The 18851-nt window shown below is 42.2% G+C and overlaps 1 protein-coding gene across 1 annotated transcript in view; it reads left to right on the forward strand.

The window, feature by feature from the left end:
- Window positions 1–18851, forward strand: part of AOAH (acyloxyacyl hydrolase) — a 213672-nt gene that overhangs the window by 134771 nt on the left and 60050 nt on the right. The window contains exons 12-13 of the mRNA XM_030204112.1: window positions 6295–6386; window positions 12678–12760. Coding sequence (XP_030059972.1) covers window positions 6295–6386; window positions 12678–12760 — 175 coding nt within the window. The remainder of the gene's footprint in view (window positions 1–6294; window positions 6387–12677; window positions 12761–18851) is intronic.

Raw genomic sequence — 18851 nt, forward strand, 5'->3', positions numbered from 1 at the left:
ATTCAAAGGGAGTTAACCAGCTGCGGCCACCAACCAGTTAACTCACATGGTTGCAACTATCTGGTCATTTTCAGCTGCACTTAACCTGTCATCCTCACTGAAACCAGTTAGCGCTGAACTTAAAGCTGGCTATGTCAGGGGCAGAGTCCAGTTAGATCCCAATATTCAGATCTAACTGGCCAGGTTTAGCGCATAAATAGAATTGCATAAATAGCTGTCCTATCTTTGGGGCCCTTTTAGAAAGCTGCGGTAAGCTCAACGTGGGCTTACCACTCGCTATTCCAGGACTACCGCCGGACCAACTCGGCCGCCGGCAGTAGTCCCACCCCAAGCATGCTCCATTTCAAGGGGGAAAAGAAAAACCCCAGAAATGACTTGTGCAGCGATAACCCAGCGGTAACCGGGCATCGCCGCACGCTGCCCGGTTACTGCTGGGTTAGTGCGGGAGCCCTTATCGCCATCTCAGTGGGTTGTGGTAAGGGCTCCCCACCACATGGCCACACGGTAAGAGTTATCTCACTGCGTGGCCATTTTCTTTTTGGCTTTTACCAGCTGTGGAAAAAACAGCCCTGACGCGGGGGAAAAACAGCCCCTGCCGCTAGCGCAGGGCCCCTTTTCCTGCAGTTTGGTAAAAGGACTCTTTTATGCGCTAACCCATGGCAGGTTACATCTGAATATTAACCAGTCATCTGCTAGCAGGCTTTAAAAAACCCTGGAAATTTAATTCTGAAGCCCACACTGAATTTAAGATTTTAGCGCCAGTGGTGGGCAACAAAAATGCTGTCCATCACTGACTGAACATTGTCCAACTAGTTCCCTATCATGACCCAAGACCCAATCTGTATGGTTTCCACATTTTATTTATTTACATATATTATTGTAAGAAACAAGACGTCTTGCCTGATGATACCTGGGGATCAGTCGGTTCACGTAGTGGAGTGGATAGTAGGAGGGGAGGTTATTTTAATGTTTATTTATGGTTGTATGTGCTGGATTTTGATTGTACCTCGATTCATTATACAGCACGCTTGACCTACTGGAAGTATCCTGGAAGTAACAGTAGAGCTTTTAGAAGATTGCCCAGATAGTATTTTGTAAACTAAACAAGATACTTTAAAAATAAATAATTTGGGCTTCCAGGGGCAGCCAGTGAGGTTGGAATAATAAAGGGGATATATGATCAATTTTCATGGATGGATCAATTATGATAGTACATCTCAGTCAAAATTGACGATTGTACCACCAGAGCAAAATGATTCTTGTAGAAATAGGAGTGAATCCATCTAAGTTGTCTAAGTTAAAAAAAAAAATTTCTTTACTAGGTTATTGACTTGAGGTTCCATAGACATGATGGACTTTAATATCACACCCAGAACTCTTGAGGTTTTCTTAACTAAAAAAATGATCCATTACCTGTTGCAATAATATTTGGAATTTTGTTTAGATCAGAACTAATCCAAAGGATTTTAGTCTTACCTTTATTTAGCTTTAAAAGACAAGATAAAGACCAATCTCTGATACTATCAATACACGTTTTTATCCTAAGATATGAGTATTCCAAATCTGGGAAAAGAACAAAAATTCACCTTTCCCAAGAGCTAACAAACCTAAGGAGGTCATATAGATGTTAAATAAAAGAGGTGAGAAAGTCCTGTGGAACACCGTAGAGTGGTTGCCATGAAGAAAATAAGTCACTATTCTTAATCATCCGATAACACCTATTCCTCAAGAAATCATTAAACAAAGGAAATACATTATTGGCAATTCCTAATTCAGATAATTAACTCATCAAAATATCATGGTCAACTGTATCAAAGGCTGCCAAGATGTCAAACTGTAAGTGCTCCATGTGGCCTCCCCTACTGAGTACATTCTTTATTTCAGATGCTAAATCTATCAACAATAACTCTGTGCTATGGGACCGTCTAAATCAGGGGTGTCCAACCTTGGCCCTCACCAGGTCGCGTTTTCAGGATTTCCACTATGAATATACATGAGATCTATTTGCATACAGTTGAGGCCGTGCATGTAAATAGATCTCATGCATATTCATTGGGGAAATCCCAAAAACCTGACTGGATTGTGGCCTTTGAGGACCGAGGTTGGACACCTCTGGTCTAAGTCCATTCTGTAGGAACTGTAGGAGTATTTACCTGCGAGCTTACCTTTGCTGGTCTTGGCCTATACAAGCCAAACCATTCTGTTATAACAATATGGATACTTCTGTCTGTGGCCTGCATGCATCTGTAACCATCAGAAACCAGCTTTGCTACAAAAGGAAAATTACTGCTGAGCATACCATGATGACTTCATCCATAAGTATTGCCATACTAGGAAAGACCAAAGGTCCATCAAGCCCAGCATCCTGTTTCCAACAGTGGCCAATCCAATTCACAAATACCTGGCAAGATCCCAAAAAAGTACAAAACATTTTATACTGCCTATCCCAGAAATAGTGGATTTTCCCCAAGTCCATTTAATAATGGTCTATGGACTTTTCCTTTAGGAAGCGGTCCAAACATTTTTTAAACTCCGCTAAGCTAACCGCCTTTACCACATTCTCTGGAAATGAATTCCATAGTTTAATTACATGTTGAGTGAAGAAAACCTTTCTCCGATTCGTTTTAAATTTACTACATTGTAGCTTCATCGCATGCCCCCAAGTCTTTAGTATTTTTGGAAAGCGTAAACAGACGCTTCATATCTACCCGTTCAACTCCACTCATTATTTTATAGACCTCTATCATATCTCCCCTCAGCCACCTTTTCTTCAAGCTGAAGAGCCCTAGCCGCTTTAGCCTTTCCTCATAGGGGAATATTCTTTGTTGCAAACTAGCCCAGTTATCTCCAGGGAAGAATGGAGGAGAGAGACACTGCTAGCTCCAGGAGTATGGGATCCGACAGGGAGGTTTGCATTCCATTGATAACAGTTTCATTGCTACAACAAAGGCTCTCTTCATCACCATGAAGCTGGCTGGACATTATTACACCATCTGTGATTGGTCCACAGGTATCATCTGACCCATGGATGCCAAAAGTTGGACTGAAGAAGGAAAACAGAAGAAGAAAAGAAGCAGAAGACTTGCAGGAGGATAGAAGGCTCTGAGGGAGAGAGCAAGAGACTGATTTCCTAAACACCAGTGAACTGCATACCTTGTAACAAACTCACAAGGTTAGCTCAGCTACAATATACTGCCTTACCTAAAGAATGTGCCATCTGCATCCAGAATACAGATCTCTGACTTTATTCCTGGACTGAGAGACTTGCTGAAGCTTCAGCTTGAGTCTCAGAGGAGGAATCCGCTTCTTTACCATTGAAAGTCTGCCACAGACTGCAGGGTGAGATAACAGGATTGGCTACCTATTAGTTAGGGCAGGGGTAGGCAACTCCAGTCCTCGAGAGCCGCAGGCAGGTTAGGTTTTCAGGATATCCACAATGAATATGCATGAACTTGATTTGCATACACAGCCTCCATGGTATGCAAATCTATCTCCTGCATATTCATTGTGGATATCCTGAAAACCTGACCTGCCTGCGGCTCTCGAGGACCGGAGTTGCCTACCCCTGAGTTAGGGGATAACTAGTCATAAGTACATAAGTACATAAGTAGTGCCATACTGGGAAAGACCAAAGGTCCATCTAGCCCAGCATCCTGTCACCGACAGTGGCCAATCCAGGTCAAGGGCACCTGGCACGCTCCCCAAACGTAAAAACATTCCAGACAAGTTATACCTAAAAATGCGGAATTTTTCCAAGTCCATTTAATAGCGGTCTATGGACTTGTCCTTTAGGAATCTATCTAACCCCTTTTTAAACTCCGTCAAGCTAACCGCCCGTACCACGTTCTCCGGCAACGAATTCCAGAGTCTAATTACACGTTGGGTGAAGAAAAATTTTCTCCGATTCGTTTTAAATTTACCACACTGTAGCTTCAACTCATGCCCTCTAGTCCTAGTATTTTTGGATAGCGTGAACAGTCGCTTCACATCCACCCGATCCATTCCACTCATTATTTTATACACTTCTATCATATCTCCCCTCAGCCGTCTCTTCTCCAAGCTGAAAAGCCCTAGCCTTCTCAGCCTCTCTTCATAGGAAAGTCGTCCCATCCCCACTATCATTTTCGTCGCCCTTCGCTGTACCTTTTCCAATTCTACTATATCTTTTTTGAGATACGGAGACCAGTACTGAACACAATACTCCAGGTGCGGTCGCACCATGGAGCGATACAACGGCATTATAACATCCGCACACCTGGACTCCATACCCTTCCTAATAACACCCAACATTCTATTCGCTTTCCTAGCCGCAGCAGCACACTGAGCAGAAGGTTTCAGCATATCATCGACGACGACACCCAGATCCCTTTCTTGATCCGTAACTCCTAACGCGGAACCTTGCAAGACCTTGGCTTTTGTCTGAAACAGATTGGTTTTATGTCATGACTTATGGTCTGTGAATTTAGCTGCTAACTGTGTATTTTGCATAAGTCGTGGTGTGTAAGTTCTCATAGTAATCATTAGGATATCAGTATTGTGATTGGTCGTGTAATCACTCATTTAGTTAGTCCATTAGGATAATCATATATCATTATCTATATTTTGGTGCTAATCTATTTTTATAGCAAGTTATTTCGTATTTTGCTTTGCATTTTGCTTCAGAACTATTTATATATATAGATTTCTTTACCTAATAAATAATATATATTCCATCTGTGGCATTGTTCCTTTTTCCATCACAGCTAGCTAGCTAGCCATAGGGCCAAAGAGATACGCTTCCCCTAGACACGAGTCCAGAATAATTGCTATTTAGTAGTGTTCTGTCAGCTAAGTACCTCAGGATATATATATTAGGAGTTGTCCTCCTGAAGATATACCGCTACAGAATGAAGCACATTAAAGTCTCCTATATGATCTGATAATATCAGCAGATAGCCTCACACAAGTGATTTAACTGGCCAGGAGCCAGTAGTATAGCAATTGTGCATGTACAAAAACTCGGTGTGCACAGGCTGCCGGCGCAGGCAGATCCTCAGGGACACTGCCGCTGACTGCTGTGCGTGATAGGAGTTCTGGCCACCAAAGGAGGAGGTCTTCAGCTGGCAGGGTTTGGGGGATCCACACCAACTAAGGTATTTATATTTTGAGTTTGGGAGGGTGCCATGGGGACAGAGATGAGGTGGAGAAAACATTTTTTGCCATCTTGCTTTAAACTGGCAGTTTGGCTACTCTGCTGATTGGAGCAGCATTATTCATGCGTCACTCAGGCTAAAACCAGGGCCATACAGCTTAAGGAAAATAGATGCATCTCAAGTTTCTTTCTGACTTCTTGTGTCTGTGCACAGGTGTGCTGCCTTGTTATTAGCCCTACTAGAGGGAAAATGAAGACCAGTGTAGTTTTTGATAGGGATGTGCACAGGTAAAAAATTATCTGTTCCTTTTTGGTTTATTTGGAGGGGGGGTTGCCTGATTTTCAGGCACTTTTAGGATTTTTTCACACTTTTGTTTTAATTCATGTTTTAAATTTGCATTAAAGCTTTGTAACATTCAAATCACTTTTGTATGCATTAATTCATAGGTTAACAGTAAATTGATTTTGTTCATACAGGTGGTCAATATTAACATGCAGTTATATGTTTAGTTTAACTGCCAAATATATAAGTGACATATCTGCCATACTCCTGCTAAAAAGTCTTATAGGCTAGCTTGGCACTATCCAGAGAATGCTCTGCCCAGCCATACAGATAGCTAGTGATATTCAGCCATTAACTGTATAGCTAAATGGTTTAATTTAGGCCAGGAAACTATTACTACTGCCAATAATCATTTCTGTAGCACTACTAGACATGGTCAGCACTGCACACATTATATGTAGGTACTTTCTCTGTCCCTAGTGGACTCACAATCTAAGTTTTGTACCTGGGTAGTGGAGGGTTAAGTGACTTACCCAGGCTCACAAGGAGTTGTAGTGGGACTTGAACCCAGTTCCTCAGAATCTGAGTCTGCTGCACTAACCGTTAGACTGTTTGAAACAAAATTGTTTAGCTGTACAAATAAGCATCTGGATATTGCTGCCATATGTATAGCTCAGCATATATTTAATATTGTTAACTATATGTATAGTGGCATTGAATATACATGAATGATTTAGATGTGGCCAGCATTTTTTAAAAGATGCTGGCCACAGTGTTTAAAGTTTGGCCAGTAAAATATTTAAGGCATCATGTTAATGAACCAAATGTGCACTAATTAATGAACATCTTTACATTCTTTCTTCTAATTTGCCTTGTTTAGAAAACATTTTCAAACCTCCCACTGACTATTTTCAATGAATTTGACTGGCCTCAGTTCTCAGGTTACACTGGATTTCTGAACTCCACCATTGGGTAAGTTTCTAAAAATAACACAATGTAAGCCACTTCTTCCTGCAGGCTGAGCTAATCCTGGATATTCAATGCCAGGGCATGCGCAGCTTCCAGTATGACATATCCGGGTATGTCTGTCAACCTGCAAGCTAACCAGGCACGAATCGACCGGTGCCAGGTTAACTCACCATGTAAAGTTAGGATAGCTGTTTTGCTGCCCTAACTTTATGTGGTTACTTAGCCGGTTAGCAGACTGAAAATTGCTGCTAATTGACTAAGGGGCCCTTTTATTAAAACTTAGTGTGTATTAAGTGGAGTGGCCTAGTTTAGAGCACTGGTCTTGCAATCCAGAGGTGGCCCTGGTTCAAATCCTGCTGCTGCTCCTTGTGATCTTGGGCAAGTCACTTAACCCTCCATTGCCTCAGGTACAAACTTAAATTGTGAGCCCTCCTGGGACAGAGAAATATCCAGAGTGCTTGAATGTAACTCACCTTGAGCTACTGCTGAAAAAGGTGTGAGCAAAATCCAAATAAATAAATGCTGCACATCCTATTTTATACCTATCGGCCACCTGGCACTTGTCCATTATGCACTAAGCTTTAGTGAAAGGGCCCCTAAATTTCCTCTCCACTCTAACTCTATCCCATGGACCACTCACAAACTAGCTGGTTTCGGCATAGGCAGTTAGATGGGATATTCAGTGACACTATCCAGTTAAGTGTCTCTGAATATCCCCAGATAGCACCACACAAGCAATTTAAACAGCCAGGAGCCTCTCCTGGCCATTGAAATTGTTTTGAATATTGACCCCTAAAATACTAAGGAGTATATTAAAGATCACTGGGAGAAAGCACAGACCTCTGAGGAATGCCATGTAATCATTTTAAGGTTTAATGATATTTATTCAGGATCAAACAAATCCCACATCTAACAAGCAACAAATCTAGATGAAATCATCAAGCGATTACATGACAGCAATCAAACATAACAGAAGAATAGGCAAAAACAGCAAAAAACTGGATAACACATGATCCCATTTTTGTTTAGTGAGAGGACTCCCGCACCCTCCCCCCTCATTACCCTAGTTTCCGTTCAAAATTAACTGTTGTATACAAGATCACCCCTCCCCCCCAACCCTACTCTAGCCCATATCTTAACATACACTGAGATGACCCGGCATCTAGGCTCTTATGACCCCAGGCCATCCTTGAAAGGATAACATCCAGTGTTCCCAATCTGCACCCCTCTACCCAAGCAGAGAACCCCAAAGCAACCCCTAATATAACAGTAGCCATGTAATGATTTTAAAAGTAAAGGAAACGGGTACCTGCAAGATCAAAGAGCAGCCTTATAGAAAGGAAGCAAACCATTAAAGCACAGTCCTGGCCAGTCCACTTTCTGAGAGTCTTGTGAGCAGCAAGTAAGTTAAAAGCTAATTATCAATCCAGGAGATTGCCAAGGCCACCCTGCCCCTGTCTAGAACACTGTGAACTTTACTGAGCAAGGCAGCCAAGTTGGTCTCAGTATTATGGCCCCAACTGAATCTTAACAGTGGTACAAAATAGTAGTGTTCAGTGTGATCCACTGAGTGAAAACCACTCTCTGTCAACTTAGACAAGTAGGCCAAATTTGAAATAGGTTCATGGTTGGAGACCACCGAAGCATCATGATTAGACTTTTTCAGGATGGAATAAACAACTCCTTGCTTCTGAGAATCTGGTGTGACACCCAAAGTCAAGCTCTGATTGATGATCATGAGAACAAGGTGGATAAGTCCTAGGGAGGATTCACATAACCATTTAGAAGGGATAGGATCAAGAGGGGCATAATCGAAAGAGGCACCCAAGTTTTCCTGAGGACGTCCTCGTAGGATGTCCCGGCAAAGGGGCAGGGAAACCCATATTATCGAAACAAGATGGGCGTCCATCTTTCATTTCGGGGACGCCCAAATCTTGACATTTAGGTCGTCCCTAGAGATGGTCGTCCTTGGACTTGGTTGTTTCTGATTTTCGGCGATAATGGAAACTAAGGATGCCCATCTCAGAAATTACCAAATGCAAGCCCTTTGGTTGTAGGAGGAGCCAGCATTCATAGTGCACTGGTCCCTCTGACATGCCAGGACACCAACCAGGCACCCTAGGGGGCACTGCAGTGGACTTCAGAAAAAGCTCCCAGGTACATACAGTGGTGGAAATAAGTATTTGATCCCTTGCTGATTTTGTAAGTTTGCCCACTGACAAAGACATGAGCAGCCCATAATTGAAGGGTAGGTTATTGGTAACAGTGAGAGATAGCACATCACAAATTAAATCCGGAAAATCACATTGTGGAAAGTATATGAATTTATTTGCATTCTGCAGAGGGAAATAAGTATTTGATCCCCCACCAACCAGTAAGAGATCTGGCCCCTACAGACCAGGTAGATGCTCCAAATCAACTCGTTACCTGCATGACAGACAGCTGTCGGCAATGGTCACCTGTATGAAAGACACCTGTCCACAGACTCAGTGAATCAGTCAGACTCTAACCTCTACAAAATGGCCAAGAGCAAGGAGCTGTCTAAGGATGTCAGGGACAAGATCATACACCTGCACAAGGCTGGAATGGGCTACAAAACCATCAGTAAGACGCTGGGCGAGAAGGAGACAACTGTTGGTGCCATAGTAAGAAAATGGAAGAAGTACAAAATGACTGTCAATCGACAAAGATCTGGGGCTCCACGCAAAATCTCACCTCGTGGGGTATCCTTGATCATGAGGAAGGTTAGAAATCAGCCTACAACTACAAGGGGGGAACTTGTCAATGATCTCAAGGCAGCTGGGACCACTGTCACCACGAAAACCATTGGTAACACATTACGACATAACGGATTGCAATCCTGCAGTGCCCGCAAGGTCCCCCTGCTCCGGAAGGCACATGTGACGGCCCGTCTGAAGTTTGCCAGTGAACACCTGGATGATGCCGAGAGTGATTGGGAGAAGGTGCTGTGGTCAGATGAGACAAAAATTGAGCTCTTTGGCATGAACTCAACTCGCCGTGTTTGGAGGAAGAGAAATGCTGCCTATGACCCAAAGAACACCGTCCCCACTGTCAAGCATGAAGGTGGAAATGTTATGTTTTGGGGGTGTTTCTCTGCTAAGGGCACAGGACTACTTCACCGCATCAATGGGAGAATGGATGGGGCCATGTACCGTACAATTCTGAGTGACAACCTCCTTCCCTCCGCCAGGGCCTTAAAAATGGGTCGTGGCTGGGTCTTCCAGCACGACAATGACCCAAAACATACAGCCAAGGCAACAAAGGAGTGGCTCAGGAAGAAGCACATTAGGGTCATGGAGTGGCCTAGCCAGTCACCAGACCTTAATCCCATTGAAAACTTATGGAGGGAGCTGAAGCTGCGAGTTGCCAAGCGACAGCCCAGAACTCTTAATGATTTAGAGATGATCTGCAAAGAGGAGTGGACCAAAATTCCTCCTGACATGTGTGCAAACCTCATCATCAACTACAGAAGACGTCTGACCGCTGTGCTTGCCAACAAGGGTTTTGCCACCAAGTATTAGGTCTTGTTTGCCAGAGGGATTAAATACTTATTTCCCTCTGCAGAATGCAAATAAATTCATATACTTTCCACAATGTGATTTTCCGGATTTAATTTGTGATGTGCTATCTCTCACTGTTACCAATAACCTACCCTTCAATTATGGGCTGCTCATGTCTTTGTCAGTGGGCAAACTTACAAAATCAGCAAGGGATCAAATACTTATTTCCACCACTGTAGCTCCCTTACCTTGTGTGCTGAGCCCCCACACACACCCCCCAAAACCCACTCCCCACAACTGTACACCACCACCATAGCCCTTAGGGGTGAAGGGGGGCACCTAGATGTGGGTACAATGGGTTTCTGGTGGGTTTTGAAGGGCTCACATTTACCACCACAAGTGTAACAGGTAGGGGGTGGGCCTGGGTCCGCCTGCCTGAAGTACACTGCAACCACTAAAACTGCTCTAGGGACCTGCATACTGCTGCGAAGGACCTGAGTATGACATTTGAGGCTGGTATAGAGGCTGGCACAAAATATTTTTAAATTTGTTTTTTGAGGGTGGGAGGGGGTTAATGACCATTGGGGGAGTAAGGGGAGGTCATCCCCGATTCCGTCCGGTGGTCATCTGGTCAGTTCGGGCACCTTTTTGAGGCTTGGTCATAAGAAAAAAGGGACCAAGTAAAGTCGGCCAAGTGCTTGTCAGGGACGCCCTTCTTTTTTCCATTATGGGTCGAGGATGCCCATCTGTTAGGCATGCCCAAGTCCCGCCTTCATTACGCCTCTGACACGCCCCCGTGAACTTTGGTCGTCCCCACGACGGAAGGCAGTTGGGGATGCCCAAAATCGGCTTTCAATTATGCCGATTTGGGCAGCCCTGGGAGAAGGACGCCCATCTCCCGATTTGTGTCGAAAGATGGGCGCCCTTCTCTTATGAAAATAAGCCTGATAGAGGATTAGAAAGACCTAGCAAAATCCAGTTGTTGGTTTTATAAGTAGGTTTTGATACTAATAAAGAATTTATAGTAGAATAATGTGTAGTTACTTAATGGGGGGATTATAATGAATATGCATGAGACAGATTTGTATTATATGCATATTCATTAGGGATATCCTGAAAATCTGATTGTCTGGTGGTCCCCTAGGACATGTTTGAGAACCACTGGTATAATACACCCTTCTTGTTGTCATTTCTCTAGATCAGGGGTTCTCAACCCAGTCCTTGGGACTCACCAAACTGGCCTGGTTTTCAAGATATCCACAGTGAATATGCATGAATCAGATTTGTATACAATGGAGGCAGTGCATGCAAATGTATGTCATGCATATTCATTGTGGGTATCCTGAAAATCTGACTGATTGGATTTGTACCGAAGACTAGGTTGAGAATCCCTTCTCTAGATTGATAAAATAATGATGCTCTCTGTAAATGGCTGTTAAGGCTAATGTGCCCAGTTTAATTTCTGGTGCAATGCCATAGATCCCAGCTGATTTCTGGCTTTCTTAGCAATTAGAGATCTTGTAGAGACATCAGTGGTGGGAAGGAGGACGGATTGGCATTGCAAGGGAGTTGGAGGAGCAGAGGAACCTGCATCCCTTAAGCAGCTCCCTGCTGAATATCAAACAGGACCCACTTAAGCTCCGGTGGCCAGCTCACTAGGAATTAGCATTAGGTTGAATATTGACTGGATGATCCTTCCCTGATACTATAGGTCTGAGGGGATGGAAACTAGTTTTTTTCCCCACCACTCCAGGCATCTGGGCAAAGTGGTCTTCCCCTGCTGCTACCAGAGCAGAACTGAAGATATTCATTTAGCCACTTCTTAACTTATTACCTTGCCTTTCAGGCTTTCTCTGACATAATCAGAGATACTTGTAAAGGCTGATCAAGGTTTTGACACCCTTTGGGTGTGATTGGATTTAACAGCTGCCTTTAACACAGTGTCTCGTCAAAAGCTATTACAGCGTCTTAGCGATATTGGGATGACATCTACTATTTTACAGTGGTTTCGGTCATACTTTTCTGATGGAGCACACTCAGCCTGCGGAAACTCTGAGTCATCTACAAAGAGGTCCACGTGGGGGGGGGGGGGGGGGATGCCTCAGGGTTCCCTTCTTTTGCCTATTGTTTTTAATTCTTATCTTGTACGTTTGGCACGGATGTTGGATATTTGGGGAATTGCTTTTCATTTTTTCACTGATGACTGATTTTTATGAAAGATACAATAATTTGTTGGAATCCTTTGTGCATTTAAAGGTTGTGATCAAGACCATACGTTCTTATATGTTTTTTTTCTTTCTTGGAGGAAAAAGCCTTAAGTATTGTGATGTATCTCCAAGCTCTGCTGTCAATTGTTCACGGAGTACTCACTCACATCATAGGCAAAAAAAAACCTCCTGAATGTTAATGCTGCCAAAGATATAACTGTTCTATACAGAGTCGAATATCATATTTCAACTTATCTGAGCAATAGTGCAGTTGTCAACAGTCCACAGCCAACTGTGGCCAGAGTTTCAGGTCCTTCTTCAGGGTCCGTGGATTCGAAACTGCTCGTTGCTATCACTTTGTTGCTATCGGTTTTACTCTCGAGCAGTTTTGAATCCACGGAATTCGAATCCTTTATTTAATATACCACCAATCTAGATTTTGTACATTGGGTGCTTTTGATTACAAAAAAAAGAAGCAGATTTATAATTCTAGAACCATAGTTCTTGAGTTTATTCCACCCCATGTTATCAGTTTTGCTGATAAGAGTATTATGGTCTTGTTTCAGAGGCTGGACAGAATCCATTTACCTGCACTTACGTGACAGAAACCGCTGCAACCACAGAGACTACCAGAGCATTTCCAAAAATGGTATGATGTATTCATTTTGCAATTTCTTACTTAAATAAAATTTTGATTCATCACATGCATTGCTTGTAGACTTTAGCCAAATGTATGGGATAATGGAACTACCGGCTTTTGGGGGAAGATATTTGGCATTTATCAATGAGGGCTACCAATAAAACAGATTATTTTACTATTATCCCTAGTTATTAGTAATGAGACCTTTGGTAAAATAGCATGAGTTAGTGGTACAATGAGCTGTCTTAACGATTACCCACATTGATAACTATGCCCCATAGTATGTAGACTCTTAAGTTTTGCATTCAAAAGGGTGTTTCATTCTGTGCTATCGCAATAAATCAACAGAAACAACATTATTGCTTAGAATCTTTGAATCCACTTGATTCAAATTAAACTGTGTTAATGCAAGTTAATAAATGAGTCTCTTAGATTCTAAGCCCTCATGGGGCAGGGAAACACCTACTGTATGTGAATGTAGGTGGCCTTGAGCTACTGGTGAAAAGATGTGAGCTAAATCCAAATAAAGTTATTCTGATAACTTTAAGCCCATTATTATGGTGCCTTGACTTATGCAGTTAGGTTTAGCTGCCCAGCATTTAATAATATCAGAGCTGCCTGGATGAACTCTAACTGTGTCTCTGTAATTCCTCCAACATCATCTCCTCTTTAACCAGATAAATATTGTCCAGATAACAAGTTGGCAGGACAAAATTATAAAATATAAGTAATGCCCTAGGTAAATATTTTGACTACTGACCTCAAATTATCTATTTTTAGATTTGTTTGATAGAACAATGAGGCTTATAAGATGGAAAAATGTCTGTGTGTGCTGTTATTTCTGCTTTGGAATGGATGGACCTAATTTTATCAGTCTTTGTGTGGAGATAGGTCCTTGGGAACCATCTAATTTTTTTCCATTTTTAAGAGTTGAGGACTGATTTACGGAGACATAGGAGGGATCCTGTGGGACCTCGCCAACGGGGATGAGTTATTCCTGTACTTTTAATTGATCCTCCAGCCCCCTCCTACAGAGTACAGTTTTTAAAAAATGTAAGGAAGGTACAGGGATTCTATACTAAACAAAAGCAACACGCCAGTCAAAATAGTCAATCACATAATGATGTTATAGGAGAAAACCCCTCAGAACCTATCGGACCACGCGTCCTAGGTTTACAACACGCCAAAAAATGGCCGTTGATAGTTTCTATCATGGGGGTTATAAATTATTCTCCACTAATTTTGTCTTTTCTTTTTTATGTGCAAATAAAATGCCTCAAAATTACAACTTAAACTACTTCTTCACCGTAGTGATACTGGAAGCGCCAAATGTGAGCAACATCTATATACTCTATTGAAGCTATAAATACAGCACTTGGCTTTTGTGTCCAGTGGCGCCACCGTTTCACCATAAAGTGGCTTCCTCAGGGACTTCTGTGCTCATTTGCTTATTATATTTATAGAGCTTTCCAGTTTTCTGTGAAAATAAAATGTTCAGTTGTAAAACTCATAACAATAACACAAACGATTGATCTTCACACCGGTCCACATACATTCCGTTTGCTCACATCAGAAACAAAATGGCGCTGTGACGTCACACGCCAAGAAGAACCTTTAAATACAATTCGATCAGCTGATTCATGGAAAACATCCAATCAGATCAATATTCAAATCAGTCAATAGAATACGTGCCAGTCTATATTATTATTAAGACCCGCAGGTTCTAAAGATTTAAGCTTAAATGTCCATTTAGCTTCTTTTTGTTGCAGCGTGAGCTTTCTATTTCCTCCCCTTAGATTTCCTTCTACTTTCTCAAGAACGCAACAGCGCAAATCTTCAAACTTATGTTGTAATTGTAAACAGTGTTCTACAATAGGTTCCTTTATACTTTGTCTCACTAAATTCGCTCTATGTTCTAACATCCGTACTTTAAACATCCTTGTCGTCATGCCCACATAGATCTTTTTGCACGGGCATGTGATGGCATATACCACAAACTCTGATCTACAATTAGTGAACTGTGACAAATGGAATGTTTGATTATTTATTTCATCCTTAAAAAATTTTGTCACCAAGGTGATTCTGCAGACTTGACAGGTACCACACTTATAATGGCCAATCATTCCTTCTTTCTGTTTATTCTTATTAGCACATACATCTGCTGGACAAAGTTCCTCTTTAAGATTTCTACCTCTGACAAACGCTATCCGCAAACCAACATCTTGAAACATAGGATGCGTCTGTACGGTTTCCCAATGATTTCTAATGATCTTACTAACTGTTGGACTAGATGCTGTGTACTTTAAAACCATAGTGCATAAATCTTCACGATGCTCTTTTTGACATGCACCTGCCAATAAAAGATCTCTATTGTTAAATTTGGCTCTTTTATAGGCTTTTTTGATGACACGCTTACTGAAGCCTCTCTCAGCAAATTTCTTTGATAATTTCTTTGCTTGATGTTTATAATCCTGATCATTAGAACAGATACGTTTAATCCTTAACATCTGCGAAAATGGCAGGCTGTTCTTCAGTTGGATCGGGTGACAGCTTTCACTATGCAAAAAAGTATTCCTATCTGTCAATTTTTCGTATACTCGTGTTGAAATAGTGTGTTGCTCTAAAAAAATCTCTACGTCTAAATAATGAATAGACCTAGCTGATTGCTGATAGGTAAATTGAATGTTATCATCACAACTATTTAGCCAGGCAATAAAGATATTTAAATCATTAGCTGATCCATGCCATATCATAAACACATCGTCTATGTACCTCCACCATCTGTGGATTTTACTCAAAAATGGAGAGTGCTCTATCCATGTTTTTTCAAAATTATTCATATAAAGATTTGCAATCGATGGAGCAAATGTGGAGCCCATGGCGACTCCACTCGTTTGCAGGTAGTATTTATTATTAAACAGAAAGAAATTCTCTTTAATGGCCAGTCTTGCCAGTTTAATTAAAAACTCAGTTGGTACACAATGCAGTCTCTGTCTGCTGTTCAAAGTTTCACTAATAACATTAATTGCACCTTCTTGTGGGATGGATGTATAAAGCGAATTTACATCTAGATGATGTAATTCACATCCCATTCAACCTCCTGCAATTTATTCAGAAAATGAGTGGTATCTTTAATATATGATTTACTTTTAGATACTTCAGGTCTCAAAAATTGATCAACGAACATAGAAAGAGGTTCCAAAATTGAATTCTTAGAGGAAAGAATTGGTCTACCGGGAGGTTTTTGCAAATTTTTATGAATTTTGGGTAGAAAGTACATTACTGGTGTTGTTGAATCATATTTGTCCAAAAACTTTTTATCTTTGATAGTAATGAATCCTTCTTGTAAGCCTTTGTTGGTAATTTTCTGAATTATTGATAAAAGACGGCCCACAGTTATCTCTGGCATAATTGGAGGGGGAAGATATACCTATGAGCAGTTGCTGCAAGACATCTAGGAGCCGGTGTATCAGTAGTGCTACCAGCTCATAGTGTCCTGTATGCAATGGGGCATCAGTAGTTTCAGCGCCTTAAGGCTTCAGGGTGTCCCGGAAACCACTGTCAGTTGGGTTTGGAGCTAGCCTCTATTCCCATTGCAGCAGGCATGGTGGAGCCAATTTTGGTAGGAACAGTGCCAAAATCCCATGCAGCCCAAGTGGTGCAGGGGAGAATAGGTCTGGTTGCTGATGTGATACTCCCCGTCCTCTGGAGAGGAGGGCCTGGGAGGAGCCATGGCGGGCCACTTGGTGGATATAGGACCACAAGTGAATCAGGACCTCAGTGACAATTTTGAGGAGAGTGTTGTTGGATTTGTATGGCTAGGTCCTTGTTCAGGGGCAGGGGCAGAGGCACAGTGCATATTCATTAGAGATATCCTGAAAACATGACTAGCTGGTAGTTCCCCAAGACAGGTTTGAGAACCACTGCTATAATGCAGTCTCATAACTATCACTACTCTAGATCATGGGTTCTGGTGGACCAGGGCTCGTGGAAGCCAGTAGGCTAGGTTGCTCAGTGAGGACTTGGTTACCAAACAAGCCCTAATCCCACATCTGTCCTCAGTAGAAAATATCTGGGGGGAGGCAGACTTGTCAGAGGAAGGCTCCTTCTTGAGGAGTGCATCCCAGAATGAAAGACAGCTCTCTTAGGAAGATGATGATTCTTTGATAGTCAGGTTGTTTTGCAGAGAGCTGCCTTCATTGATTGACCAGGTGACACTGCCTCTTCGTATTTCTACAGCAGTTCAGGAAGAGGTTACGGATGGAGGCCCCATCTTAGAGGGGGCCTGCCAAATTCTTTTCATTCCATCAGACCCTCTCACAAATGGTTCTTTCAGAGTAGGAGGCTGTGGCCCCTTGGAGAAGATCTGGATGTTTTTTCATCTCCCTAAGGTAGTGTCAAAGAAGACTACTGTTCTGGTGGAATGTGACTCAAATCTTAAGGATTGTCTTTACTCAAGGTTCAAGTTTCAGTCTGTGATGGTTAGGTAGTGAGGGCCTTCCTGCAATGAATGCAGCAGATGACCACTTCACTGGAGGTGGCTTGTATGGAGTCTGGAGCAGGTTTTTTGGCTGATGTTCTATATGCCTTGTCCACAATGTTTCATGGTCACTGGCCTCTGTGATGGTCACATGTAGGTGGTTTTGGTTCCAGCACTGGTCAGCAGATTCGGCCTTCATGTCTTGGTTGAACAAGCTTAATTTTCAAGGTAGATTGAAGAGGACCTGGAGAAGCTTGTTAAAGATTTAGGTGACTCTAGGCCACAACAGCTACCACATGGCAGGCAAGGCTATATCACATGGGTCATGGCTGAGGATTGGGCTGTGTTCTGTCCAGAAAGAGAGCCTCAGCTAGTTCTTCAGTGGCTCACGGTCAGAAAAGATTGCCCTGTCGTGGAGCCAGGAGATTAAGAATCTGTGTGCCCCTCTAGATAGATGCAGGTTGGAGGTCATCTCTCTTTGTTTCACGAGGCATGGACCCTTATCATCTCAAACCAGCAGTTGTTGGAGGTGGTTCTAAAGGAGTAAACCCTAGAGTTTGCAATACTTGTCTCAGATGCCTTTATTGTGCCCCACTTTGGTTTCTCTCTCAAGACCAGATTAGTAGAGAGCATAGTGCAGCATTTTCTTCCATTGAGAGTGGTAGAGCCTGTGCTGAGGCAAGTTCAAAGAAGAGCCCATTATTTCATTTATTTTGTGGAGCCCAAGAAAGAGTGCTCTTTTCAATCCATTCTGGACTTAAAGGGAGTCATTGGCTCCTTCACGTCCCACCTTATCATATGGAGACACTGAGGTCAGTGATCTTGTCAGGCCAAGAGAGCTCCTCACATCTCTGGACCTTGTGGAGGCCTACTTCCATATGGCAGTCAGGGCTAAACACAAGCATTTCCAGCAGTTCTGCATTCTGAACAAGCATTTTCAGTTTTGAGTGCTGCCCCTAGGTCTTGCCACAGCATCAAGGACCTTCTCCAAGCTTATGGTGGTAGTGATCCTATATGTTCACAAGCAGGACATTCAAGTTCATCTGTATATGGACGTTTTTGTGACCAGTGATTGTATGCAACCCATTTTTAGGCAGTCAAGTCAATTTTACTGTGTTCATATGAATGACTGCTTGGGTATCTGAGGTATTTTCCTCCACATTTTGTTATTTTTTGATTCATGGAAGAATGAGAGTGAGAAGTTTAGACATTGAATAGCTGAGTATAAGTACAATTAGTTTCCACAGGGGTTTTGGTTTTGTTCCCACATTTTTCTGTGAAATATTTCTCAGTTTTTGTGATGTTAAGTGTCCACTTGAACAGAAGCCATATATCTATATACAGAGAGAAAGAGAGAGAGAGAGAAGCTACTGTAGCTATATATTTGTATTAGTTTATCTTTTTAAAGTACATTTTTTCTGCATACCATACAAACAGTAAAGTAGTAAGGATGTGTCAAAAAGTACAGAAAGGAGGGAAGTGGAAGATCTATATGCCAGAAAGGGCATTGAAAGCCTATAGAAAGCACCATATAAAGGATAGGAAAGATGTAATCCAAAGAAGGGCAAAAGAGAAGACAAGCTAGAAATATAGGTTGGGAGGGAGATGAGTAAAAGATTT

The sequence above is a fragment of the Microcaecilia unicolor genome, chromosome 1 (genome assembly GCF_901765095.1).
Source record: "Microcaecilia unicolor chromosome 1, aMicUni1.1, whole genome shotgun sequence".
In the NCBI taxonomy this organism is placed as follows: Eukaryota; Metazoa; Chordata; class Amphibia; order Gymnophiona; family Siphonopidae; genus Microcaecilia; species Microcaecilia unicolor.